This window comes from Aquarana catesbeiana, linkage group LG09, assembly GCF_042186555.1.
Source record: "Aquarana catesbeiana isolate 2022-GZ linkage group LG09, ASM4218655v1, whole genome shotgun sequence".
NCBI lineage: Eukaryota > Metazoa > Chordata > Amphibia > Anura > Ranidae > Aquarana > Aquarana catesbeiana.
In genome coordinates this window covers 309,173,875-309,201,507 of record NC_133332.1, presented here as the reverse complement: position 1 = coordinate 309,201,507, position 27,633 = coordinate 309,173,875, and the positions used below count along the sequence as shown (strand labels likewise).

The following is a 27,633-nucleotide window of genomic DNA, read 5'->3' as shown; positions in this document are numbered from 1 at the left end:
CAACAATACATGCCCCACCTGCAACAATAGAGCCACCCCAGTAACAAGAGTCTCAGCAGCAATAAAATATCCCCCAGCAGCCACCATCACTAGACCATTTAACAGCCAGCAACAATAGACACCCCCCCCCCCCCCAAACCCCTCAAAAGTAGATCTCTCCCAGCAACATAAAACAATTAGGCAACAATGATTCCCCGCCAGCAACAATAGACCTCCCGAAACAGTAGACCACCCCCAGCAACAATACACCCCCTCATGACAATAGGTCACCCAGCAGCCAGCATCAATAGAATCTCCCAGCAACAATAGACTCCCCACCAGCAACAATAGATGCATCCAGCAACTAAAGAGCCCTACCAGCAATAATAGATCCCCAAACACCCGCCATCAATAGACCATCTAGCAGTCAGCAACAAGAGACCCCCCCCCCACAAAAGTAGACCCTTCCCAGTAACATAAAACACCCAAACAACAATAGATGCCCCACCTGTAACAGCAATAGCAACAAAAGAGTCTAAGCAGCAATAATAGATCCCTCAGCAGCCACCATCAATAGACCATTTAGCAGCCAGCAACAATAGACCCCCCCTATCAAAAGTAAATCTCTCCCAGCAACATAAAACAATTATGCAACAATAGATTCCACCACCAGCAACAATAGACCTCCCGCAACAGTATATAAGAGAGAGGAGCCGACAACTCCAAATTCCTTGATGCAAAAATGCATTGGCTACATTTGAGAATTAAAATGCTGATGCGTTTTGGTGTGAGCCTTAGTTATAGCCAATAGTAGACCACCCCCAACAATACACCCACTCACGACAATAGATCACCCAGCAGCCAGCATCAATAGATCCCCCAGCACACCCCAACACCCCTTGCTAGCACATACTTTCCGTGCTGGAGGTTCCAGAGCTGCAGACCACTGACAAAAAAACATCCTCTACTCCTACTAGTAAGTCAACCCCTATGTGGTGGAAACCATGCGTGTCTTTGGATTTAGTGGAAACGCTACTTCAATAGTTGTGGTGGAAACTGTACTGTACTTTAGTGGAAACTGTACTTCAATAGTTATTTCCCATACATAGAAGGATGAAATCCCACAACAATCCTTACCAGGGTATAGGTTCACTATACTGCATGGGTGATCCTTCTGGCTTCCTTGCTTGAGGATGTTCCCATGAAACTGCACAGGAAGGATGTCTCTTCCTCCAACGTTCAGTAGATGCCATCGTGTCTTTCTATCCAAAGGCGAGACGAGTCCAGGAAGAGAGTCACCCACATAGCCATTGATTGCTAAAAAGCCAAGAAAGATAAAAAAAAAAAAGACAATATAACTCTTTATTGTAATGAGATCATAGAAGCATCATTGCCCAACCAGGATAGGTAGATACAACCCAGGATCTCCTCACTTCTTAGGAATTTCCTCACTTCCTGTTTTGGCTATGGGACAGGAAGTAAAGGGAAACTTCCCCAATGGCAGATAAAAACTGATCCTTAATAAATCGAAAATAAAATAGCAAATTTTCTTTAGTTCACCTTTGAGTGATAATAAGAATATTATCAATAGACAAGGAGCAGTGGGATGTCTGTAAATACAAAATATACAGGATAATTTAACACGAGACAGCAATAATTCAATAGCCGCCCAGCCTTCTAATATGAACACAGAACAAGGGCTCTTGGAGGGGAGAACGGATCTATTGGTTCACTGCTGGGAGGGGGGAGCTGAGCTGCTGAGTCACTGCTGGCAGGGGGACCTGAAATGCTGAGTCACTGTTGGTACTGCCAGGGGAGAGCAGGGGGAGCTGCTGAGTCATTGCTGGGAGTGGGGAACAATTGAACTGCTGAGAGAAGACTTCAGCGAATCTGCCATGAACTTTGAGAATGAATTGCTCCACTATGCCTGCAGCTACTGAGGTCAGTGGGGGCTTGTTTTAAAGTTGATATAATTGCTTACCAATAATACTTAAAAAAACTGAATGCCTATAGCCCTGCCACAGAAATTAGAAAAATGAATTGGTCCACAGTGCTCGCGGCTACTGAGGTCAGTGAGGTGTTGGTTTAAATTTGGTCTAATTGCTTGCCAAGAATGCTTTAAAAAATATGATTGAACTTTGAGGATGAATTGCTCCACAGTGCCTACAGTTACTGAGGTCAGTGGGGGCTTGTTTTAAAGTTGGTCTTGTCAAGTGTCAGGTCTGGGCTCAGCCCTTCCTTCTCAGAGCTGGCTGCTCAGCTGTCAGCTAATTGCCAGCTCCCATCTCTCTCCACAGTTACTCAGCTGTTGATGATATCCTGCCCGTCAGTCCTGCCTACTTAAGTCGTCCAGTCCGGAGGAGCTCTGCCTTCGCCTTGGTCACAACACAAGAAACATCTCCTGTGTTCCTGTTTAATGACTGGCTTTGCTGACATCCCTTCTGGCTCCGGATTCTGCTTGCTGTTCCACTACTTTGATCCTTGACTTCTGGCTTGGCTGACTATCCGTTCCGGTTACTGAACTTTGGCTATGTTTTGGCTACGTTTGTTCTTTTTACTTTTATTATTAAACAAGTGTGATTTAACTGTACTTCTGTCTTGGTCTAAAAAACCCTGAATATCTATTGACCTGCCACAGTACTTTGAGGAAGCATTCCTCCACAGTACCAGCAGCTACTGAGGTCAGTGAAGGATTGTTTTGAAGTTAATCTAATTGCTTGTCAAGAATGTTTAAAAACGGAATAACTATAGCCCTACCACAGAACTTTGAGGATGAATTGCTCTACAGTGCCGGCAGCTACTGAGGTCAGTGGAGGATTGTTTTAGGCTCCATGCACACTGGCTTAAATAATGTTGCTTCTTTTGTGTTCTGCCTGTAGAAGCAGCTCAATGTTATCCTATGTGTCCATGCACATTAGGACGTTTAGAGGCATATTTTGGGCTCAACCTTAGAGGCAGGAAAAAAAAACCCTTCTAGACTTTGTGCAAAAAATGCTATATATGAGAGTTTTTTTTAAGGCCTGTGGGCATGAAGCCTAAAAGTTCATCTAATTGCTTGTCGGAAAACAAAAAAACGGAATATCTATAGCCCTACCATAAAACTTTGAGGAGGAATTGCTCCAGTCCACAGTGCCTTCAGCTACTGAGATCAGTGAGGGTTTGTTTTTTAAAGTTAGTCTAATTGCTTGCCAAGAATCTATAGCCCTGCCACAGGTCACCTTAAACCAGCTGGGAGCCACAAAGAAGGAGCAATATGAGCCCACGCAGCCTAAATCACCATTCTGACATGTCTGGCATAGACCAACTTTTGGATCATTCTTTCTTTCTGGCCCCATAACCCTGTAGTAGTCCAACCAAGGCTTTGCATAGGACGGAAATGGTCATATTGTGACTGAAGCCCATTACCATGAAAGATGTGGTCATGCTGAATATCCTCAGCAGGTGCAGTTGATGGTGACTTGCAGGCATGAGGGCAGGAACGTAATACATTGGTTTGAAAACCACAGGTGGAGGGACAATGTTGCTGCCAATTCTCTGTGAAGTACAAGCTCTTCATTTCGTCCATCTCCATAAACACAAGAGAGAAATCTTCCATCGGAATCTGCTGCACAGTGGAGCGCTTCAAGACATTTGGTCGGCAGACGAGCAAAGGTCCGATGAGCCCGGAATGAAAGTCTTTGTACTGGTTGGAAACACGGGAACAAAAGTCAAGTTTGAATTACATTAACATCTATCTACACCAAATGTTCTTTAAACTTCTACCTTGCCCACAAGACATATGTCATATTGAGGTGCAAAATTGCACACAAGTCCTTTGTAGCAAAGAAAGAGCCAATTCACACTCATAATAACACTGGGAACTTTTTGTTAAAGGAAAATAATTTAAATAAGATTAAATTGCTCACCGAGTGGCCTTTAGAGGTGTAGAACCAGGTCCGGCACTCTTCAGATCCAGTGGGCCCGAACTGTGAGCTGACTTTTCCTGTGTATGTACGGGTGTGTTGTGGGCGAACACTGTCTTCCTCCTTCCCTTGTACAGCTAAAACATTGGAGTAGAAGGAGTAGGGTCTGGAAGCCATGTTCTTAAACTGTATCTGGAGGCACAAGACGAAATGATAAACTGGTTCAAGTAAATTATTTTATGCAAGAAAGTCACAATAATAATTAATAGATAAAAATGAATGAACTGCATTATAAAGTATTATAAATGTAATAAATATAATTTATCATGTTTAGTAAATGTAATAAATTTACTAAAAATAAATAAATACTAATGTAAATATATATATATATATATATATATATATATATATATATATATATATATATATATATATATATATATACACACACACATAATCTCACAAAAGTGAATACACCTCTCACATTTAATATTTTATTCTATCTTTTTATGTGACAACACTGAAGAAATGACACTTTGTTACAATGTAAAGTAGTGAGTGTACAGCTTATATAACAGTGTAAATTTGCTGTCCCCTCAAAATAACTTAACACACAGCCATTAATGTCTAAACCGCTGGCAACAAAAGTGAGTACACCCTTAAGTGAAAATGCCCAAATTGGGCCCAAAGTGTCAATATTTTGTATGACCACCATTATTTTCCAGCACTGCCTTAACCCTCTTGGGCATGGAGGTCACCAGAGCTTCACAGGTTGCCACTGGAGTCCTCTTCCCCTCCTCCATGACGACATCACGGAGCTGGTGGATGTTAGAGACCTTTTGCTCCTCCACTGTCCGTTTGAGTATGCTCCACAGATGCTCAATAGGGTTTAGGCCTGGAGACATGCTTGGCCAGTCCATCACCTTTACCCTCAGCTTCTTTAGCAAGGCAGTGGTCGTCTTGGAGGTGTGTTTGGGGTCCTTATGTTGGAATACTGCCCTGCGGCCCAGCCTCCAAAGGGAGGGGATCATGCTCTCCTTCAGTATATCACAGTACATGTTGGCATTCATGGTTCCCTCAATGAACTTTATCTCCCCAGTGACGGCAGCACTCATGCAGCCCCAGACCATGACACCCCCACCACCATGCCACCAAGACACTTGTCTTTGTATCCTCACCTGGTTGCCGCCACACACAATTGACACCATCTGAACCAAATAAGTTTATCAGGCCACAGGACATGTTTCCAGTAATGCATGTCCTTAGTGTGCTTGTCTTCAGCAAACTGTTTGCAGGCTTTCTTGTGCATCATCTTTAGAAGAGGGTTCCTTCTGGGACGACACCCAAGCAGACCAATTTGATGCAGTGTGCGGCGTATGGTCTGAGCACTGACAGGCTGACCCCCCACCCCTTCAACCACGCTGGCAGTACTCATACATCTATTTCCCAAAGACAACCTCTGGATATATGTTCTGAGTGGAACCTGTCCTGTTAAACTGCAGTATGGTCTTGGCCACCGTGCTGCAGCTCAGTTTCAGGGTCTTGGCAATCTTCTTATAGCCTAGGCCATCTTTATGTAGAGCAACAATTCTTTTTTTTGGATCCTCAGAGTTAATGCCATGAGATGCCATGTTGAACTTCCAGTGACCAGTATGAGAGAGTGAGAGCGATAAAACCAAATTTAACACACCTGCTCCCCATTCACACCTGAGACCTTGTAACACTAATGAGTCACATGACACCGGGGGAGTGAAAATGGCTAATTGGGCCCAATTTTAACATTTTCACTTAGGGGTGTACTCACTTTTGCTGCCAGCGGTTTAGACATTAATGGCTGTGTGTTGAGTTATTTTGAGGGGACAGTAAATTTACACTGTTATACAAGCTGTACACTCACTACTTTACATTGTAGCAAAGTGTCATTTCTTTAGTGTTGTCACATGAAAAGATAGAACAAAATATTTACAAAAATGTGAGGGGTGTACTCACTTTTGTGAGATATTGTATATATACTGTAGATATATATATATATATATATATACTGTAGATATATCTATCTATATATATATATATCTATAGATAATGTATATCTATCTATCTATGCATATATATATCTATCTATAGATATATATATCTATAGATAGATATATCTATAGATAGATAGATATATCTATCTATCTATCTATAGATATATCTATAGATAGATATATATATCTCTATATATATATAGATATATATATCTAGATCTATATATATATCTATATATAGATATCTATATCTATATATATATTATAGATATCTATATATATCTATATATATATAGATATCTATCTATATATTTATTTATTTATTTATTTTTTAAACATGTTCTCATTTATTTCATATTTCTTAGTAGCAGTGGCGCACAGTTTCGGCTGCTGGCTGTCAAAGAGGGGAGTAGATTAAAGTTTATTCACCACAGAGCTTCCTGCAGAGAAGAGCTAACCCACAGGTTGTGGGTGGGAAAAGTTTATACCCCAACATTTTTTAAGTTTAGAATAAAGCAAGGGAATGTAAATATTTTACTGGTTGAGAAAGAATGATTTAAAATGAAGGAATGTCCATTGCATGGGTTACATATAGTCACATGACACAGAAAGCTTACTTACTATGATTTCATCATTAACCTCTGCCCGGATACATGGCCCTAAAAGTCCTAAATGGGCGTCTCTTTCTCCACGGAAGGCGGGCTCACTAAAGCTGCTATCTAGATACTCCCGAAAAACCACTTTCTTATATGATGGGAACCCATGCAGCATATGGTGACTGATGGAAAAAAAAAAAAAGTGGAAACGTATTAAACATGGTGGCTGACTACAAAATATAAAAGAAAAAAAGAAAAGAGGTAACAAAACAAAATAAAAATACAGGAAAAAAAATAAATAAAAAAAAAATAAAAGTAAGGAAAAAAAAAATTAAAGTAAGGAAACAGGGGACCCCGCCTTATTTAAAAAATTCCAGGTTACACAATACAAATTTAGACACATTAAAAATAAATATATACAATTAATTCAAAAATATGAATTCAAATTACCTGTCTTTTATAAAATAAGGGGACCGTCCGCCACCATAATCCCACTCTATCTCCTCAGCTGCAATGAAATAAGTGTGGATTTGCCCTACATGGCTCCGAGGATCTAGTTCTCCATACAAGTCAATATACTCAAAATCACCGCTGTAATCATCGTAAAAGTCCACATTGTCATCCGCAGAGTTATTAGCATGAGATCCATTTTCTAACCGTTTGTTTGCTGGGCCGATTTGCCCCGTTGTATCTCTGCGCCGTCTACTTAACTCTTTAACTGGTTCCCCTTTCACTTCGCCCTTTTGAATTTCAGCAGATCCAACGGGCTGCAAAGGCTTTGTAGAATCTTTCAGAGACTCGTCGTATAGGATTCCATCATCCAAATATTCTGGGGTTGGCGATTTCGTCAAGTAGCTTTGAGGTCCAGAGGGTGGGGTTTTGAAAGGGGTGATAAATGGAAACTCATAAAAAGTGGGATCGGGGGTGAAATCTTTTGAATCGTCATGATCGTATTCATAGTAGTCATCTTGATGCTGCTCGCAGCGAGTGACTTTCAATGTTGCTCGCATACCGACATTTGCGGGAGGGGAGTCTGGTGCCACATGCCATTGTCCTACAGGAAAGAAATCAACCAGTCATGAATTTAAAGAGTAAGGAAGTACAATTGTAGACTTATACTTTTTTTATGATAGTTTTTCCCCACCTCTGGTGGGAAGACTGGTGGCTCTAAATGCTGCCCATTTGGAGCCACCGGCCTTTCTAACAAGGTGGCTGTCCCATTCATTCCTATGGAAATTTATACTCCTGGCAGCCCCAATCAGTCCCTTTCCCTTAAAAATAAATAGGGAAGTGGCATGCATGCGCTGGACATTTTGGGAGAAATGGTTGTGCAGCTCTGAGGGGGATCAAACCTCATTGGATTATGGCTGAAGGTAAGTTTTTCAAGTTGTGGGCAGCAACAACTTAGATGAAAACTGTACAAGACTGCAGTTGCCCTTTAACTACTTCCAGTCTGGACCTTTTCTGGCACTTTTTGTTCACATGAAACAATTAGTATTTTTTTTATGCTAGAAAACGACTTAAAACCACCAAACATTATATATATATATATATATATATATATATATATATATATATATATATATATATATTTTTTTTTTTTTTAAAGCAGGGGCCCTATAGAATAAACTGGTGGGTTTTGCAATTTTTTTATGTCACGCGGTATTTGCACAACGGTTTTTCAAATGCGCATTTTTGGCAAAAAAATTGTTTTATTAAATTTTAATGCAAAAAAAAAAAAAAAAAAACACAATACGTAACCCAACTCTTTTGTGAATATCAAATGCAAAGTTACGCTGAGTAAATAGATACCAAACATAGCACGCTTTAAAATTGCGCACTCCCATGCCGTGGCGACAAAAGACTTACATTTTACTATCTATAGTAGCCTTTAGATTTACAGGAGGTCTGGTGCTACCCTGTTTCCCCGAAAATAAGACCTAGCGTGATTGTCGGTGATGGCTGCAATATAAGCCCTACTCCCCAAATAAGCCCTACCCTGTTTCCCCTGAAAATAAGCCCTACCCTGAAAATAAGACCTACAAGGACTTTAACTAGGGCTTATTTGGGGGGGTAGGGCTTATATTGCAGCCATCACCGACAATCACGCTAGGTCTTATTTTCGGGGAAACAGGGTAGCATTACTGCCCATGATCTGACGTTCATGGTGATACCTCACGTGTTTTTGTTGCTGTTTGTGTGCGTGCAGGACCAAAGTGCGTGTTTGCCTTTGCGCACAAGAACAAGGAGGACGGGGGCACTTTTACAGGTTTTTTATTTTAATTATTAATTACATTTTTTTTTTTTTTTTTACACTGTTACTTTAACCGCTTCAGCCCCGGAAGATTTGAAGATTTTACCCCCTTCCTGACCAGAGCACTTTTTGCGATTCGGCACTGCGTCGCTTTAACTGACAATTGCGCGGTCGTGTGACGCTGCACCCAAACAAAATTGACGTCCCTTTTTTTTTCCCCACAAACAGAGCTTTCTTTTGGTGGTATTTGATCCCCTCTGTGTTTTTTTTTTTTTTTTTTTTTTTTTATAGCGCAAAAAAAAACAATCGACAATTTTGAAAAAAAAGCAATATTTTTTACTTTTTGCTACAATAAATATCCCCCAAAAATATAAAAAAAGAACAATTTTTTTCCTCAGTTTAGGCCGATATGTATTCTTCTATATATTTTTGGTTAAAAAAAAAAAAATCGCAATAAGCGTATATTGATTGGTTTGCGCAAAAGTTATAGCGTCTACAAAATAGGGGATAGTTTTATGGCATTTTTGTTATTCATTTTTTTTTTTTATTAGTAATGGCGGCGATCTGCGTTTTTTATCGTGACTGCGACATTATGGCGGACACATCTGACACTATTTTGGGACCATTGTCATTTATACAGCGATCAGTGCTATAAAAATGCACTGATTACTGTGTAAATGACACTGGCAGGGAAGGGGTTAAACACTAGGGGGGGGGATCAAGTGGTTAAGTGTGTCCTAGGGAGTGATTCTAACTGTGGGGGGGGGGGGGGGGGATGGGTTACCACTCACATGACAGCGATCCCTGCTCCTGATCACAGGGAGCAGTAGATCTTTGTCGTGTCACAAGGCAGAACGGGGAAATGCCTTGTTTATATAGGCACTTCCCCGTTCTGCGGCTCCGTGACACGATCGCCAGAAGACTGACGGACATCGAGTCTGCCGGTCCCGCGGGCATGGTCACGACGTACGCTAGCCCCGCCAATTAAAGGGGACGTACAGGTACGCCCATTTTCCAACCGTTGCCATTGCGCCGACGTATATCGGCGTGCATCGGTCCGCAAGTGGTTAAAAAAAAAAAAAAAAAAAAATCTTTTTTTGATCACTTTTATTGCTGTCACAAGGAATGTAAACATCCTTGTGACAGCAATAGGCATGTGACAGGTACTCTTTATGGAGAGATCTGGATTCTGGTATAAGACCCCAAATCCCTCCTCTGCTATTAAAAGCATTCAAAAACACCAGGATCAGTGTTTCTGAATGCTTTCGATTTTTAAAACTGGCGCCGATGGTTTCTGAGTAAACCGGAAGTGATGTCACGTCATGGTTTCCAGGTTACTAATACAAACAGCCGATAAAAGCCGATCCCGGCTTTGCTTGGCTGTCCGGCCAGCTGGCGGGCACTCCGGCTGGTCACTCTGGTCTCACGGTAGGACGGGAGAGCCAGAGAAAGCCACAGGGGGTGGCAAGAGGGAGGAGGGACCTTCCCCTCCCGCTGCTCGTAATAGCAATCAAGCAACAGGTGAGCCGCTCAGATTGCCGTTACAAGAGAGCAGAACGCCGCTTTCTATTGAGCCCGAGGTACCTTGTGCAAAAAGCTTAACACCAAAGGTGAACTTAAAAAAGTGCACATAGGGTGTCTTGTATGTTCCCCTCCCAAAGAACGAGAACCCTTCCCTGAGCCCCCCCACCCACCCCAGGGTGCAAGACTACTGATGGGGGCTAGGAACACTTACCCTGTTTCCCCGAAAATAAGACCTAGCGTGATTGTCAGTGATGGCTGCAATATAAGCCCTACCCCCCCAAATAAGCCTTACCCTGTTTCCCCCGAAACTAAGCCCTACCCTGAAAAGAAGACCTACAAGGACTTTAACTAGGGCTTATTTGGGGGGGTAGGGCTTATATTGCAGCCATCACCGACTATCACGCTAGGTCTTATTTTCGGGGAAACAGGGTAGGTCCATCTAGCCAAAAGGCCTGGTGGTCCCTTTCTACTCATGATCAGCCAAAGCCAACCAGCCAGCACTAGGTGTGGACTCTTCCAAAGACCCCCCAAGGCAGGGGAGGAAGGAACCTAAGGGTTACACATCCTCCCCCAAGACTACAGGGTAGGCATGAAGACCCTAAATAGTGTTTTACCTGAGAAGGATTTGTATTTCTGCCCATCCAGTCCTGAGGTCTACACAACCCTGCCACATCCAGGTGGCTGATACCATTTACAGTTGATGAATACAGTGGTATCTGCTCTCTACTCCCAGCCTGTTGACTGGACAGTGGGAGCAGCAGCAAACTGATAAGGTAATCCTTCTGTTCACTCTGCTCTCTCATCCTATCACTATGTCTCCTGTCAGCACATTTGTATTCAGCACACTGGATTGGCTTCCAGTCCTGCCTCTCCCAATGTGAATGCTGTTGTACAAAGGACTGCAAGGGGCGGATACCAAGTCCAACTTCGGTACTTATATTAGCTTTTTTTTTTTTTTTTTGTTAAGTAAAAATTTATTGATTTACTAATATATTAAAAGATGTGACATCTCTGAAAGATGAAGTCAAAGTGAGCATAGTGCTGTCCGCATCATTGGGTTCGTGTTGAATTGACTGTGTTGCTCCCTCTGTAATTGTCAGCTATCTCACTGAGGTTGCAACAATCAACCTTGAGCCTTTGCCATTTGGTAGTCATTACTTAAGTGGAGGGCCACCCTGAAAAAAAAAATTCACCAAAAATCCTAACAAAAATTTTCAAAAAACATTAAAAAAAAATTTTTTTTAAACTTACCTAAACCCTTGTTGCTAGGCAGTCTTCTTAATCTGCCTCTTCCTATTCCGCGGTGTGTTGTTCTCCTCGGTGAGTGGCCCCGTTGTCTTCTGGGAACTATGTGTGTTCCCAGAACACCACGGGGCCATTCACAGAGCGCCGCGCCGCTCGCGCGTGCGCAGTAGGAAACTGGCAGTGAAGCCGCAAGGCTCCACTGCCTGTTTCCCTTACCTTGGATGGCAGTGACGGGACCCGAGAGCCGAGGGACGGGTCGGCCTCGGGCGGCCGATATTGCGGGCACCCAGGAAAGGTAAGTACTTATTTAAAGTCAGCAGCTACAGTGTTTGTAGCTGCTGACTTTTACATTTTTTTTTTACGGCCGGAATCCCGCTTTACAACACTGCAGCTCAGGTATATGCAGTGCACACCTTCTCTAATCAATTAAGCTTAAGTAGACTGTTGAACATCCAGCCTATGCATGATTAAATGGCTAGCCTGTCTACTGGATTAAGGTCATTCTGGCTTCTGTCTGTTCATGCCGTGGATTAGAGTAACAAATTATTTTGACTTGTACTTAGCTTGTCAGTACTTATCTCGATCTTCGGCTAATGTCAATGTGTGCTCTGCCTATATGTCTGGAACATGGATGGGCGTTCTGGGCCTAGCAGGGCTGGACTGGGACAAAAATTTGGCCCTGGACTTCATCATGACCAGCCCACTTTAATTTTGAATGTCCCCAACAGCGCCCCCCTTACATCAGAGAGTCCCCATCAGAAGTCCCCTTCACATCAGAGTCCCCATCAGAAGTCCCCTTCACATCAGAGTCCCCATCAGAAGTCCCCTTCACATCAGAGAGTCCCCATCAGAAGTCCCCTTCACATCAGAGTCCCCATATCCCCATCAGAGGCCCCTTCACATCAGAGAGTCCCCATCAGAAGTCCCCTTCACATCAGAGTCCCCACTAGCAGTCCCCTTCACATCAGAGTCCCCACCAGCAGTCCCCTTACATCAGAGATTCCCCACCAGCAGTCCCCTTCACATCAGAGTCCCCATCAGAAGTCCCCTTCACATCAGAGTCCCCATCAGAAGTCCCCTTCACATCAGAGTCCCCATCAGAAGTCCCCTTCACATCAGAGTCCCCATCAGAAGTCCCCTTACATCAGAGAGTGCCCATCAGAAGTCCCCTTCACATCAGAGTCCCCACCAGCAGAAGTCCCCTTCACATCAGAGTCCCCACCAGCAGAAGTCCCCTTCACATCAGAGTCCCCACCAGCAGAAGTCCCCTTCACATCAGAGTCCCCACCAGCAGAAGTCCCCTTCACATCAGAGTCCCCACCAGCAGAAGTCCCCTTCACATCAGAGTCCCCACCAGCAGTCCCCTTCACATCAGAGTCCCCACCAGCAGTCCCCTTCACATCATAGAGTCCCCATCAGAAGTCCCCTTCACATCAGAGAGTCCCCATCAGAAGCCCCTTCACATCAGAGTCCCCATCAGAAGTCCCTTCACATCAGAGAGTCCCCATCAGAAGCCCCTTCACATCAGAGTCCCCATCAGAAGTCCCTTCACATCAGAGAGTCCCCTTTAGAAGTCCCCTTCACATCAGAGAGTCCCCATCAGAAGTCCCCTTCACATCAGAGAGTCCCCATCAGAAGTTCCCTTCACATCAGAGAGTCCCCATCAGAAGCCCCTTCACATCAGAGTCCCCATCAGAAGTCCCTTCACATCAGAGAGTCCCCTTTAGAAGTCCCCTTCACATCAGAGAGTCCCCATCAGAAGTCCCCTTCACATCAGAGAGTCCCCATCAGAAGTTCCCTTCACATCAGAGAGTCCCCATCAGAAGTCCCCTTCACATCAGAGAGTCCCCATCAGAAGTCCACTTCACATCAGAGAGTCCCCATCAGAAGTCCACTTCACATCAGAGTGCCCCCATCAGAAGTCCACTTCACATCAGAGAGCCCCCATCAGAAGTCCCCTTCACATCAGAGTCCCCACTAGCAGTCCCCTTCACATCAGAGTCCCCACCAGCAGTCCCCTTCACATCAGAGAGTCCCCACCAGCAGTCCCCTTACATCAGAGAGTCCCCATCAGAAGTCCCCTTCACATCAGAGAGTCCCCATCAGAAGTCCCCTTCACATCAGAGAGTCCCCATCAGAAGTCCACTTCACATCAGAGAGCCCCCATCAGAAGTCCACTTCACATCAGAGAGCCCCCATCAGAAGTCCACTTCACATCAGAGAGCCCCCATCAGAAGTCCACTTCACATCAGAGAGCCCCCATCAGAAGTCCCCTTCACATCAGAGAGTCCCCATCAGAATCCCCTTCACATCAGAGTCCCCACCAGCAGTCCCCTTCACATCAGAGAGTCCCCATCATAAGCCCCCTTACATCAGAGAGTCCCCATCAGAAGTCCCCTTCACATCAGAGAGTCCCCATCAGAAGTCCCCTTCACATCAGAGAGTCCCCATCAGAATCCCCTTCACATCAGAGTCCTCATCAGAATCCCCTTCACACCAGAGTCCCCACAAGCAGTCCCCTTCACATCAGAGAGTCCTCCCTCTCCTCCCCCTCCCACATGTACTCACCGTTTTGAAGGCAGCTTTTTGTTCCTCTCTCCAGTCATGTGATAACAAGTGATAGGGGAGAGAGGAAGGAAAGTCTGCCGGCTGTCCATCTTTCCCTGCAGGCTGGAGGGAGCATAACGCCTAATGCTCTCTCCAGCAAGTGACGGAAGCAGCTCCTCCTGAAAGGAGTGAAAACGCGATCACTCACTGTCAGTGAGGAGCGGCTCCTGGACCGCACCTGACTGGCCCACTGAGCCATTCGGCCCACTGGGAAACGCCCGGTAGTCCCGATGGCCAGTCCATGCCTGGGGCCTAGTCTGATGATCAGCTTGTGAACCAGGTGCTGTGTGGTGTGGTGGATAGTAAGCACACAGAGCCAAGTTAGGCAATAGCAATATATTGTAGGAAAATACAACAAAGTACCACTAGTCCCGGCGGGTAGGCAAGCCACTTATAACAGTGACCTATAACAGTGACCCTCAGACTTGATAGATGCTGACAGTGTCTACAACGAGGAGTGGAATGTGGCCTGGCTGGTTTGGACCCAAACGGAAGGCTTCCTAAAGTGAGGTAGCCGTAGTCCCTGCACTGTTCCTACTCCACAGGAACCTTTCCCTACTTCTAAGTCCTGTCGCTGCCAGATGGGGAACCTGTCCCTACAGCGCGCCAAACCCGGGAGCCGGAGTATTAAATAGACTCTGCCTGACCCCAGATGGCCACGGAGTCACATGGGGCCCCAGTGTCCAATTGGAAAGCTGTCTCCTTGTGACCGCTCAAAGCCAAAGAGGAACCAAGTTTCTTATAACTTCCTTCCACTTCTACATTGCCACTTTGGTCGAGGGCCACCTGCAGTGGGGAGTACAGACTGCACCTGCCTACAAGCTTCCTGAATTTCAACTTCTGTCCATCTGTCTGAGTACATACACCTCCTGCCTGTTGGTTGGCCATCTTCCACAAAAACACAGTGGTTCCACCAAACACAGTGACGGGTCTTGTCTGTGTTTTAGATCAACAGCATAATTAATGAACATGCCTAAAGAGGCTGCTTTGAAGGTCTTATTTAGCATTTACTATCAGGAGAGTTAAGATAAAAAGTAACAGACCTGTTTTTTCCATGACCATAATGACCGTCCTTCCATTCATTGGGATCAGAGTTAGAGTTTCTTGATAGCTCGAGTCCACCATGAAGGTGTTGCCTCCAAAATAAATGGAGATCAGTTCTGTGTCCAGACCCAGATTTAGCACATGCCACACGCTGACCTCATTCTGGCAAATACTGAGTTGCAGAGAATCCAAGATCCCATTTATAGCTGGAAATAAATTTTTTTCTAATGGTTAATGGAAGGTAGGTATCATCATGACAACAAAACGCCATTGCCTTTCACATTCATGCCATTGCCTTTCACATTCAGTTAAATTGTATTTCAGTATTAGCTAGAGCAGTGGTCTCCAAACTACGGCCCGAGGGACAGATGTGGCCCTTTGCTAGCCTTTATCCGGGCCTTTGGAGCACGATTCCTCCCACTGATATGAGGCAATATTCCTCCTACTGACACCAACGATGGGTCACTATATCTTCCACTGATACCAATAATGGGAGACTACTCCTCCTTCTATTGACCACCAACCCTGGGGCCATATTTATTTTCACTAATGCTGGGCCCATGACATCTATTGCCCCTGCTGGCCACAATCCGGCCCTCCTAAAGTCTGAAAGACAATAAACTGGCCCTTTGTTTGAAAAGTTTGGAGACCCCTGAGCTAGAGTGTGAAAAGGTTAAATCTTTAGTCAACTTTGTATTGCTGTCTGTGTTCCCACTGGGGAGATTCAACCTTACCGGGACTATTGTCTCTGGCACAAAAAGCGACGGGTACTGATGAGCCAAAAGGCCGAACCAGAGGGAAACTGGTCACATGATAGCAGGGTGCTGACCCATTCATTCGCGGCCTGGGAATTCTCCTCCCCACAGGAGCACAAAGCAAAGGTGTAAGGATGCTGGTGACATCAACCTAAAAATGGCAATGTGGCCATGCAGTGGCGGCCCGTCCATTAGGGGCGCACAGGCGCCACCCCCCCATCCATGCGTCTGGCCCCCTATACTACATGCAGGGTGCTGGGCGCATGGATTCCAATGGGGGGGGGGGGGGGATTTTTTTTTTAAGTGCGTGATTAGAGCAAGATGCTCTAATAAGCTTTAAAAAAGGGTGGGCTTGGGGTGCAGAGCACTGCGCTCCGAGCCCACCCAGTTGTGTGACAATAGTGAATGAATATTCACTATTTTTACACTGATTCTCCTCCCGGCCAATCAGGCACCTGTGCACCCCGGAGCATTTTTTACAATTCTGCTATTGGCATATTCGGCAATAAATTTGTTGTTACTCAAAGGTGATTGTCTCGTTTTTTTTTTTTTGTTTTTTTTTAACCACTTGCCTACAGGGCACTTTCACCCCTTTCCTGCCCAGGCCATTTTTCCAGCTTTCAGCGCTGTCACACTTTAAATGACAATTGCGCAGTCATGCTACACTGTACCCATGTGAATTTTTTATCTCTTTCTTCACACAAATAAAGCTTTCTTTTGGTGGTATTTAATCACTTTTAATAAAAAAAAGGGAACGAAAATTTTGAAGAAAAAAAAAGTTTTTCTTAGTTTCTGTCAGTAAATTTTGTAAATCATTTTTCTCCTTCACTGATGTGCGCCGATTAGGTGGCACTGATGGGCACTGATAGGCTGCACTGATGGACACTGAAGAAGGGGGCAATTATGGGGACTAATGAGGTGGCACCTATGGGCACTAATAAGGTGGCACTGATGAGGAGGCACGAATATTCCGCACTTATGGGCACTGATATGTGGCACTGATGGGCACCGATAGGCAGCACTGATGGGTGGCACTGATGGGTGGCACTGACGGGCACTGATAGCCGGCACTGCTGGGTACCGATGGGCGGCATGGATAGCCGAAACTGATGGGTGGCACTAATGGGCATTGATGGGCTTTACTGGTAGGCGGCACTGAAAGCCAGCACTGAGTGACATCACTAATGGGCACTGATTGCTGGCTCTGGTGGGCACTGATTGTTGACACTGGTGGGCACTGGTTGCTGGCACTGGTGGGCACTTGTTGCTGGCACTATGTTATAATCAGGGCATTGAACATCAGCGCTCTGATTTCATTTCTTTCTGTCCCCTGCAAGGAGATGTCGCTGATCAGCTCTCCTTGCCACGCACTCTGTCACTGTGAGGCGAGGAGCGCAGATTACCGGCACTTCCTTGTTTACATGTGACTGGTTGTGATTGGACACAGCCGATCACATGATTAAACAGCCGCTTTAACGGCTCTTTACAGAGATCGGGGTCGCACTCCGTGCTTCTGCGAGAGCGGGCAATTGGGTGTGCCGTCATATGACGTCCACCCAGAACGAGAGCCTCACTGCCCCACCGTCATTTGACGGTGGGCGGGTGGCAAGTGGTTAAATAACAAACATGTCACGTCAGTGGATTTGCACAGGGCAGCCCAGATCCTCCTCTTCTCGGGTCCCTCTTCGCAGCTCCTGGCCCCTCCCTCCTGTCGAGTGCCCCCGTACAGCAAGCAGCTTGCTATGGGGGCACCCCAGCCAATCTGCAGCTCTGTGTGTCCATTCAGACACGGAGCTGTGCTTCAACCCCCGCCTCCTCTCTCTCCTGATTGGCTAACTGAGTTTGATTGACAGCAGCGAGAGCCAATGGCGCCGCTGCTGTGTCTCAGCCAATCAGGAGGGAGAGTCCCAGACGGCTGAGGAAACTCGTTGACATCTCTGGACAGAGATGGGGCTCAGGTAAGTATTAGGGGGGGCTGCTGCGACCAGAAAGGTTTTTATCGTAATGCATTGAATGAATGCACTAAGATAAAAACTTCTGACTTTATAACCTTAAGATAACAAAGTAATACATATTTCTATATATATTTATTTTTGGTAGGGGCAAACAAGACTTTCTTTTGGTGATAATGTGTGTTCTTCATTTTCTATGCATACGAACATTTACATTGATGCGCATTATGCCATGCATCAACGGGCAGATTATTCAAAATGAATGGACTGCCAATGCACCAAAAATGGCACATGTACTATTTTTTTGGCAGTGCAACACAACACACATCCGGCAGTAAGGCGTGTTGGGTTGCCATTTGGACTGAATGGCACCGCATGGTTCCAGCGCATGTGACATGATGGTATAAATGGGCCCCTAAGTCAGCATGTGTCAATTTACATTCTAAAGTATATTACAAAAAAGAGATAGATATTTGCATTAGCATTATACATACTATGTATCAGGTTCGATCCCGGAGATTTCCCAATGGCACCCTTGTCTTCTGATGAGGTGGCAGCAGCCCGTTGCCTATTTTCTTCATGGTACCAGCTGAGAGTTTCATTAAAGATGCAGAAGAAGAGGATATTTTCCTTATCTGTAATTATCTACAAACAACATGGACAAGGACATAGTACGTCAAATAAAACTAGAATTCTACCACTTTACAAGACTCTGGTCCGGCCACATCTTGAGTATGCCGTCCAGTTTTACATAGTTAGTCAGGTTGAAAAAAGACACAAGTCCATCTACCGTGTTTCCCTGAAAATAAGCCCGGGTCTTATATTAATTTTGGCAACAAAAGACACAGTAGGGCTTATTTTCGGGGTAGGTCTTACCATGTAATGTGCGGTCTTCTCTCCCCCTCTCTCTCCCTGCTTGACAGGAATCCCCAGTGTGAGCTGAGTTAAAATGCTTGTAAAATCCTATAATTCACTCTATTACAGTGGTATATAATGTACAATGCTTGTGTTTCTGTAATATAATTGTGCCAAATACCTTTGTTATAGCACCGCTCTGCGCTTCTGTGACCCGCCAGAGCTCTCTTCCCCGCAATTATATTACAAAAACACACACATTGCACATTATATACTACTTTAATAGAGTAGAATGTAGGATTTTACAAGTATTTTAAACTAGGGCTTATTTTCAGGGTAGGGCTTATATTGCAGCCCTCCTGGAAAATAACACTAGGTCTTATTTTCAGGGAAACACGGTAGTTCAGCCATAAAAGAATAAAAATATCATACAATCCCATATACCCAATTCTATACCCACAGTTGATCCAGAGGAAGGCGAAAAAACCCCCATAAAAGCATGATCCAATTTGCCGCAACAGGGGAAAACATTCCTTCCTGATCTCAGAGAGGCAATCGGATTTTCCCTGGATCAACTTTACCTATAAATGTCAGTACCCAGTTATATTCTGTACATTTAAGAAAGAATCCAGGCCTTTCTTAAAGCAATCTACTGAGCTGGCCAGAACCAGAGGGAGGGAGTCTATTCCACATCTCTTACTGTGAAGAAACCTTTCGGTATTTGGAGATTAAATCTCTTTTCCTCTAGACGTAAAGAGTGCCCCCTTGTCCTCTGTGTTGACCGTAAAGTGAATAACTCAACACCAAGTTCACTATATGGACCCCTTATATATTTATACATGGTGATCATATCTCCCCCTTAATCTCCTCTTCTCAAGAGTGAATAAATTCAGTTCCTCTAATCTTTCCTCATAGTTGAGCTCCTCCATGCCTCTTATCAGTTTGGTTGCCCTTCTCTGTACTTTCTCCAGTTCCCCGATATTCTTTTTGAGAACTGGTGCCCAAAACTGAACTGTATATTCCAGATGAGTTCTTACTAATGATTTGTACAGGGGAAACATGATATCTCTCTCTCTGGAGTCCATACCTCTCCTAATACAAGAAAGGAAAGGACCAAAACCCCCAGATCCTTCTCCACCACAGATTCCCCCAGTTGTACTCCCCCTAGTATGTATGATGCATGCATATTCTTAGCCCCCAAGTGCATAACTTTACATTTCTCAACATTAAACCTCATCTGCCACATAGTTGCCCAATTAGATGAGTGCATTGAGGTTGGCTTGCAAATTGGAGACATCCTGTAAGGATGTTACCAGGTCACCAGGATGTGCTGGAAGAGAGAACCCAGAGAAGGGCAACAAAGTAGATAAGGGGACTGGAGGAGTTATGAGGAACGACTACAAACATTAAAAACGTACTTATTGGAGAAGAGATACTTCAAGTGGTTGTAAAGGCAGAAGGTTTTTTTATCTTCCCACCTCAGCCCCCCCCCCCCCTAAATACTTACATGAGCCCTATCTCAATCCAGTGATGTTAGGCGAGAGACTCGGCTGTCCGGGAATCTCCCTCCCCATTAGCTGAGACAGCCATTGGCTCCCGCTGCTGTCAATCAAAGCCAGTGAGCCAATGAGGAGAGAGGGGGGGCAGGGCCAGGCCTGAATAGACACAGGGAGCTGAGGCTCGGCTCGGGTGCCCCCCCATAGCAAACTGCTTGCTGTGGGGAGAATTTAACAGAAAGGGAGGGGCCAGGAGAGCCGAAGAGGGACCCGAGAAGAGGAGGATCTGATCTGCTCTGTGCAAAACCATTACACAGAGGAGGTAAGTATAACAGGTTTGTTATTTTTAATGAAGTAAAGTAAAAAACAAGGCTTTAGTATCAGGAGGAGTTCCAGCCTGGGCTGAAAAAAAAATTAAAAGTCAGCAGCTACAAATACTGTAGTTGCTGACTTTTAATACAGGGACACTTATCTGTCCAGGGAGCCCGCGATGTCGGCACCAAAGCCGCCATTCCTGGTAAGGGAAACCGACAGTGAAGCCTTTTTGCTTACCAGCCAGTTCCCTACTGAGCATGCGCTAAACGCTCTGTGCTTTATAACTGGCCCGGCGGCGGAGGAAGGAGGAGGGGGGCCGAACTTCCGAGGGACGGTGCTGAGGCGCAGTCTCCCGGAAGCGGGGAAGGGTACCTTGCCGAAAACAGGTACCCGTTCCCCTCCTCCCCCCTAAAAGGTTGCACTGAAGGAAGCAGATAAGCAGAAGTTCCACTTTTGGGTGGAACTCCGCTTTTTAAGAGAGGATATGATAGAGATGTACAAATACTTGAATGGTGATTATTGCACTGGGAGGAAATCATTTAATCTTAGGTACAGTATATAAAGAAGACGCGTCCACACAAGGAAGTTGGAGGAGAAGTGGATCAATCTTTTTTTTTTTTTTTAATAACAATTTTTATGGAATTTTTTTCCAATTATATAAAGAAAATAAAAGAACATAACAATTTAGAGGGCATTAAAACAACAAGAGAGAAGGTTTAGACAGCATAAACGTGCCTTAGTAAGAGCCATAAATAGCTATATAAAACAAGAGAGGTGGTTCAATCTTAAACTGCGTATGGGCTTCTTTACTGTTAGAGCAGTAAGGATGTGAAACTCCCTTCCACAGTTGGTGGCGTCAGTGGAGAGATGTAGATATTTTCAGCAAATGTTTAGCTTCTTACACACGCTCAGGTTGAACTGGTTAGATTGGTATCTTTACTCAATCTCACCAACTTATTGCCCTTAAATGTTAAAAGCCTCAAAGAGGGGACAACGCTATGGTTTTGGAATGGGATGTCCAACAAACTCATATAGGTGTGATGGTTCCATGGATACCATAGAACCTACTTTTGGTTCCATGGTATATATATAACATATAATAAAGCAAATAACAATTATTATAACATTATGTTTTGATACAAATAAAAGATATGGAAAAAATTTTTTACCTGATTTCCTGCTCGATCCAAAGTCTGTTTTGAGCAGATCAGCAGAGGCCCAATGAGGCCAGACGCTAAATCTTTCTGTAAATTGAGGAAGCTGGAGTAGAACCGAGTGAGACACCGCGGATCAGATGAAGCCGGGCTGTCATATGTGGTCACCTGCCAGATGTATGTTATGGAATCATTGGGATAGATAGGGTAATCCCTTAACTGCTCACCTGGAAAATAAGAAGAGCCTGATGTACTAGAAAGATAGCAACCAATCAACTGGGCTTGTGATGTAGAAAAAAAAAAAATTATATAATATATATATATATATATATATATATAAAAATATAAAAGCTTTCCTTAAAGAGGACCTGTACGCTGATCTTATTCCTATTACTGACCTACCATGCCTTATTCTGCACTGTACAGTGATGGCGGCAGGACTTTGCTTCCTCATATCAGAGCTGACCCCTTATGACCGGGGGGACCTGATGACGAAGGGGTAATTACAGTCGGGGAAAGTAATGATTTGATCCCCTGCAGATTTTGTAAGTTTGCCCACTTACAAAGAAATGAAGGGTCTATCGTTTTTATCATTGGTGTATTTTATATGATAGAGACAGAAGATCAACCAAAAAACCAGAAAAAACACACATGATACAAATGTTATAAATTGAGTTGCAGTTCAGTGAGTAAAATTTGATCCCCAAGCTAAACATTCCTTGGTACTTGGTGGAGAAACCCTTGTTGGCAAGCACAGGAGGTCAGACGTGTCTTGTAGTTGGTGACCAGGTTTGCACACATCTCAGGAGGAATTTCGGTCCACTCTTTTTTACAGATCTCCTCTTAATCCTTAAGGTTTCTTGGCTGTCGCTTGGCAACTTAAAGTTTCAGCTCTCTCCATGAATTTTCTATAGCATTAAGGTCAGGAGACTGGGTAGGCCACTCCATGACCTTAATGTGGTTCTTCTTGAGCCACTCCTTTGTTTCCTTGGCGGTATGTTTTGGGTCATTGTCATGCTGAAAGACCCATCATGACCCATCTTCAGTGTTCTGGCTGAGGGAAGAAGGTTCTCATCCAAGATTTTACAATACATGTCCCCATCCATTTGCCCCTTAATGCGGCAAAGTCGGACTGTACCCTTAGCAGAAAACAGCCTCAAAGCATAATGTTTCCACCTCCGTGCTTGACTGTAGGGATGGTGTTCTAAGGGCATAGTCAGCATTTTTCTTCCTCCAAACATGGCGAGTTGAATTAATGCCAAAGAGTTTAATTTTGGATCATCTGACCACAGCACTTTCTCCCAATCCTTCTCATTTAGATGTTCATTGGCAAACTTCAGACGGGCCTGTACATGTGCCTTCTTGAGGAGGGGGACCTTGCAGGATTTCAATCCATGGCGGCGTATTGTGTTACCAATGGTTTGTTTGGTGACTGTGGTCCCAGCTACCTTGAGATCATTCACAAGCTCCTCCCGTGTAGTTCTGGGCTGATCCCTCACTTTTCTCATGATCCTCCTTACTCCATGAGGCAAAACCTTGCATGGAGCTCCAGACCGAGGGCAATTGATGATTATTTTGTATTTCTTCCATTTGCGAATTATCACTCCAACAGTTGTCTCCTTCTCACCAAGCTTCTTGCTGATGGTCTTGTAGCCCATTCCAGCCTTGTGCAGGTCTACAATCCTGCCCCTGACGTCCTTTGACAGCTCTTTGGTCTTTCCCATGATGGTGACATTTGAATGGAAGAAAGAGATTCTGTGGACAGGTGTCTTCTATACACATAATGATTTGTCATTAGGAACACCTTCTTAATGTGTAACTTCACCTTTACAGAAAAATCTGTAAGGTCAACTTACGCAGGACTCCCTCCTCCTTAAAATACACCTATGATAACAATTATAGACCCTTCATTTCTTTGTAAATGGGCAAACCTAAAGCGGAGTTCCACCCAAAAATGGAACGTCCGCTTTTCCGGTTCCTCCCCCACCTCCGGTGTCACATTTGGCACCTTTCAGGGGGGAGGGAGGGGGAATCAGATACCTGTCTAATACAGGTATTTGCTCCCACTTCCAGCTATAGATCGCGGCATATTCCGCGGCGATCTACGACATGTCTGGCCCCTCCTCCGTCCCCCCCGCTGTCTTCTGGGAGACACACAGGTCCCAGAAGACAGCAGGGACCAGTGAGGACACGCAGCGCGACTCGCGCATGTGCAGTAGGGAACCAGGCGGTGAAGCCGCAAGGCTTCACTTCCTGATTCCCTTACCGAAGATGCCGGCGCCTCCACCCGGGAGCTGAGGAACAATTCAGCTTAGGGTGAGGACATCGCGGGTGCCCTGGACAGGTAAGTGTCCTAATATTAAAAGTCAGAAGCTGCAGTATTTGTAACTGCTGACTTTTAATTTTTTTTTCGGAACTCCGCTTTTTAAAAAATCTGCACGGGATCAAATAATTATTTTCCCCACTGTATTAGGAAGCAGCAGGAGAGGGGAGGAAGCTCAGACCCATAGTGAATCAATGAAGCACAAGCAGGGAGATCCTTCAACTACAACTCCTCAGGTACAGTTTCCTCTCCAGCAAGGAGAATAGTAAGCAGCACTGTCTGGAAAGTCAAGTATGTGATAATTCCCGAACACCTGCACCTGTGCATGAACTGGTTCAAAGACCTGTGCATAGGACCAGGGCCGTGCGCGTATCCACGCATGTGCGCTAGGGCGTGTGTGCGAATCAGCGTGCACATTGGCATTGACTTTGGCACCCAGTGGCCTATTTAAAGCAAAGCTCAAGATAAGTGATGGGTGATTGTCAGCTCCTAAACTAGACCCTGCTTGCTGCTGTACTCGACCCTGCTTGGCCTCTGATTTTGCATCTTATAATTATCATATCTTTTGAGGCTATTAGTCAGAGGCAGTAGTGCCTTAGATGATCCCACACTGCAGATATGGAGCCATACGTCTACAGAACAGGAGTGTCTATGCATTAGAAGGCAAAGGGGGCACCTGTAGATAAAAAAAAACAAAAAACTGAGCACTCTGACTAAAGCTGAATAATGCCCTTGCTATAGGTGTAGACTGTTTACGTACCTCCTGAAGCCTGAGTGGAATACTCCCAGGACGTTGCTAAGTGAGGCCTAGTCGTTACTGCTCACCTCCTCCATCACAGGAGTGAGCTTCCAAAACGCTGAGCTCAAAGCTACTGCATCAGGGAAGAGAAAGAGCATGTGAGGGGGGTTCGAGTCAGAGCAAGAGCTCACTCCTATGATGGTGGGGGGTGAGCAATCATTGCTAGGCCTGTCAGGGCTGGGCTCATCCCTTCCTTCTCTGAGATGGCCGCTCAGCTGTCGGCTAATTGCCAGCTCCCATCTCTCTCCACAGTTACTCAGCTGTTGATGATATCCTGCTTGTCAGTCCTGCCTACTTAAGCCGTCCAGTCCAGAGGATCTCTGCCTTCACCTTGGTCAACATCACAGAAACTATCTCCTGCGATCCTGTTCAAGACTTGCTTAGCTGACATCCCCTCTGGCTCCAGATCCTGCTTGCTGTTCCTCTACATTGATCCCCGACTTCTGGCTTGGCTGACTATCCGTTCTGGTTACTGAACTTTGGCTATGTTTTGACTACGTTTGTTCTTTTTACTTTTATTATTAAACAAGTGAGATTTAACTGTACTTCTGTCTCGGCCTGATTTCATGGTTTCTGACAAGGCCACACTTAGCAACGTCATAGCAACATCCTGAGGGAATTCCAGTCAGGCCTTGGGAGGTATGTAAATGGCTTACACCTATAGCAAGAGCATTTTTCAACTTTAGTCAGAGCTAATAACGCCATATTTGTACAGATTCTCAAACGAATGATTTGCCATACCTATCTGGCACTGAACCAATATTACCGTACCTGCCATAGAAGGGTGATCGGAACTCACACTGCTCAGCCCTTGAGGATATAAGTTAAATGGACGATGAGCCAGATTCTTGAATACAATCTAACAAAAATGAGACAACAAAATGTTATCAATGCATTTTAATAATCTACCAAAGGAATCCATAGGCATGATCATCGAGATGGCTATTATGAGTTAACCGCTTAAGGACTGCTCCACGTACATATACTGCGGCAGGGCTGCCCTTTAGCGCAAATTAACGTACCTGTACGTCTCCGTTTGTCCCTGGTCTGGGGCGCGCGTGCCGCCGGAGCCCTCGCTCCCACGATTGGCGGGGTCGGACCTGCTGATTGGCTCCCGCCAACCACAGCGGGAGCCAATAAGCAGGTCTGGCCCGCCGATCGTTCCCGGGGAGAGGCAGAATGCTGGTCTGCCTATGTCAACAAGGCAGATCGCTGTTCTGCCAGAGAGGAAAATGGAGATCTTGTGTTTTCTTGTTTTTAAGCAGAAACACGGATCTCGGTTTTCCTCCATGTCAGCATTCCCCCACACAGTAAGAAAGCACTCCCTAGGAGCACCCTTAACCCCTTGATCACTCCTGATGTTAACCCCTTCCTTGCCAATGTCATTAGTACAGTGGCAGTGCATTTTTTTTGCACTGATTGGTGTCACTGGTCCCCAAAAAGTGTCATTTAGTGTCAGATTTGTCCGGCGCAAAGTCGCAGTCCCGCTAAAAATCGCTGATCACCGCCATTACTAGTAAAAACAATAAAAATAAATTTAAAAGTCCATAAATCTATCCCATAGTTTGTAGACTTAAAAACTTTTGCGCAAACCAATCAATATACGCATATTGGTATTTTTTTTTTTTTTTTACCAAAAACATATAAACATACATATTGGCTTAAATTGATGAAGAAATTGATGAGCACATCTCTCTGCCACACTACGCCCCCCCTTCACACAAACTGATCCTTGTGCTGCTTCTTCCTCTCACACTTCAGCCCTGCTAAACAGAGACTGCAAGAGGCTGTTGTCAGGTGAAGATCAGGTACTTACAGTGCTTGCATTTAAAAATATATATTTATTGATTTACAATACATTTAATAATAATGATTACCGAACTGCAATAATTTAGGTCTAATGTATCTGCCTGGAGTTCAGCTTTAAGGTAGTGCTGCAAATAATAATACTATGTTGTAATACTATTAAGAATACAAATAATATTAATTCTAATAATAATATGAAAAATAAATAATAGTAATAATAATACCAATATTAATTATAATTATATTTATTATTATATATAATTAATTATAATACTACTACTAATATTAATACTAGTACTACTACTACTAATACTAAAAATAATACAACTAATACTACTAATAATAATACTACACTATTACTAATTATTATTATTGCTATTATTATTATTTTTAATTTGGTCTCCAACGTACATAAATCTATCCCATATTTTGTAGACGCAATAACTTTTGCGCAAACCACTCAATATACTAGGGCTGAAACAACTAATCGATTAATCGACAACTAATCGATTATGAAATGAATTGATTATTATTTTCATAATCGATTAATCGGCCAGTAACATAATGGGGTTAACAATAATAAAATTAGCCCTTTATAGTACAAAAAGATGAAATAATCGCTACTGTAAATATTACTTTCACAGTTCTACAAAAAATGAACCCCTTACAGTAGCGGTTATTTGCTTTTTTTGTACTATAAAGGGCTCATTTTAGGTTTTTTAACCCCATGTTACTAAACATCTTAGACCTGGTTCACATCTTTGTGTTTTTTGGTGCTTTTTGCAGAAACACACTACAGTTCATTTAACATGGTTTTCTATGAGACACGTTCACATCTATGCTTTTTTTCAGCGGCTGCGTATTTGGAAAGGGTCAAGGACTTTTTTTTTTTTTTTAACGCAAAATGGTGCGTTTTTTGGTTCAATATACTTTAATGGAGAAGCTGTAGAAAAGCATGTAATGCGTTTTTGCAGCAATTTGTATTTTTAAACTGCCCAAC

General features: G+C 44.1%; 1 protein-coding gene across 9 annotated transcripts in view; it reads right to left on the bottom strand.

The window, feature by feature from the left end:
* Positions 1-27,633, bottom strand: part of F8 (coagulation factor VIII) — a 169,862-nt gene that overhangs the window by 115,537 nt on the left and 26,692 nt on the right. For all 9 annotated transcript variants that reach the window (XR_012236114.1, XR_012236115.1, XR_012236116.1 and 6 more), the window contains exons 10-18: positions 25,599-25,686; positions 21,721-21,932; positions 18,380-18,530; positions 15,178-15,384; positions 6,955-7,558; positions 6,530-6,686; positions 3,885-4,073; positions 3,385-3,661; positions 1,117-1,296 (exon numbers count right to left, since the gene is read on the bottom strand). Coding sequence is in view for 6 of the 9 variants with exons in the window: in XM_073600614.1 (XP_073456715.1) it covers positions 1,117-1,296; positions 3,385-3,661; positions 3,885-4,073; positions 6,530-6,686; positions 6,955-7,558; positions 15,178-15,384; positions 18,380-18,530; positions 21,721-21,932; positions 25,599-25,686 (2,065 nt within the window). In the remaining 3 variants the exon portion in view is untranslated. The remainder of the gene's footprint in view (positions 1-1,116; positions 1,297-3,384; positions 3,662-3,884; positions 4,074-6,529; positions 6,687-6,954; positions 7,559-15,177; positions 15,385-18,379; positions 18,531-21,720; positions 21,933-25,598; positions 25,687-27,633) is intronic.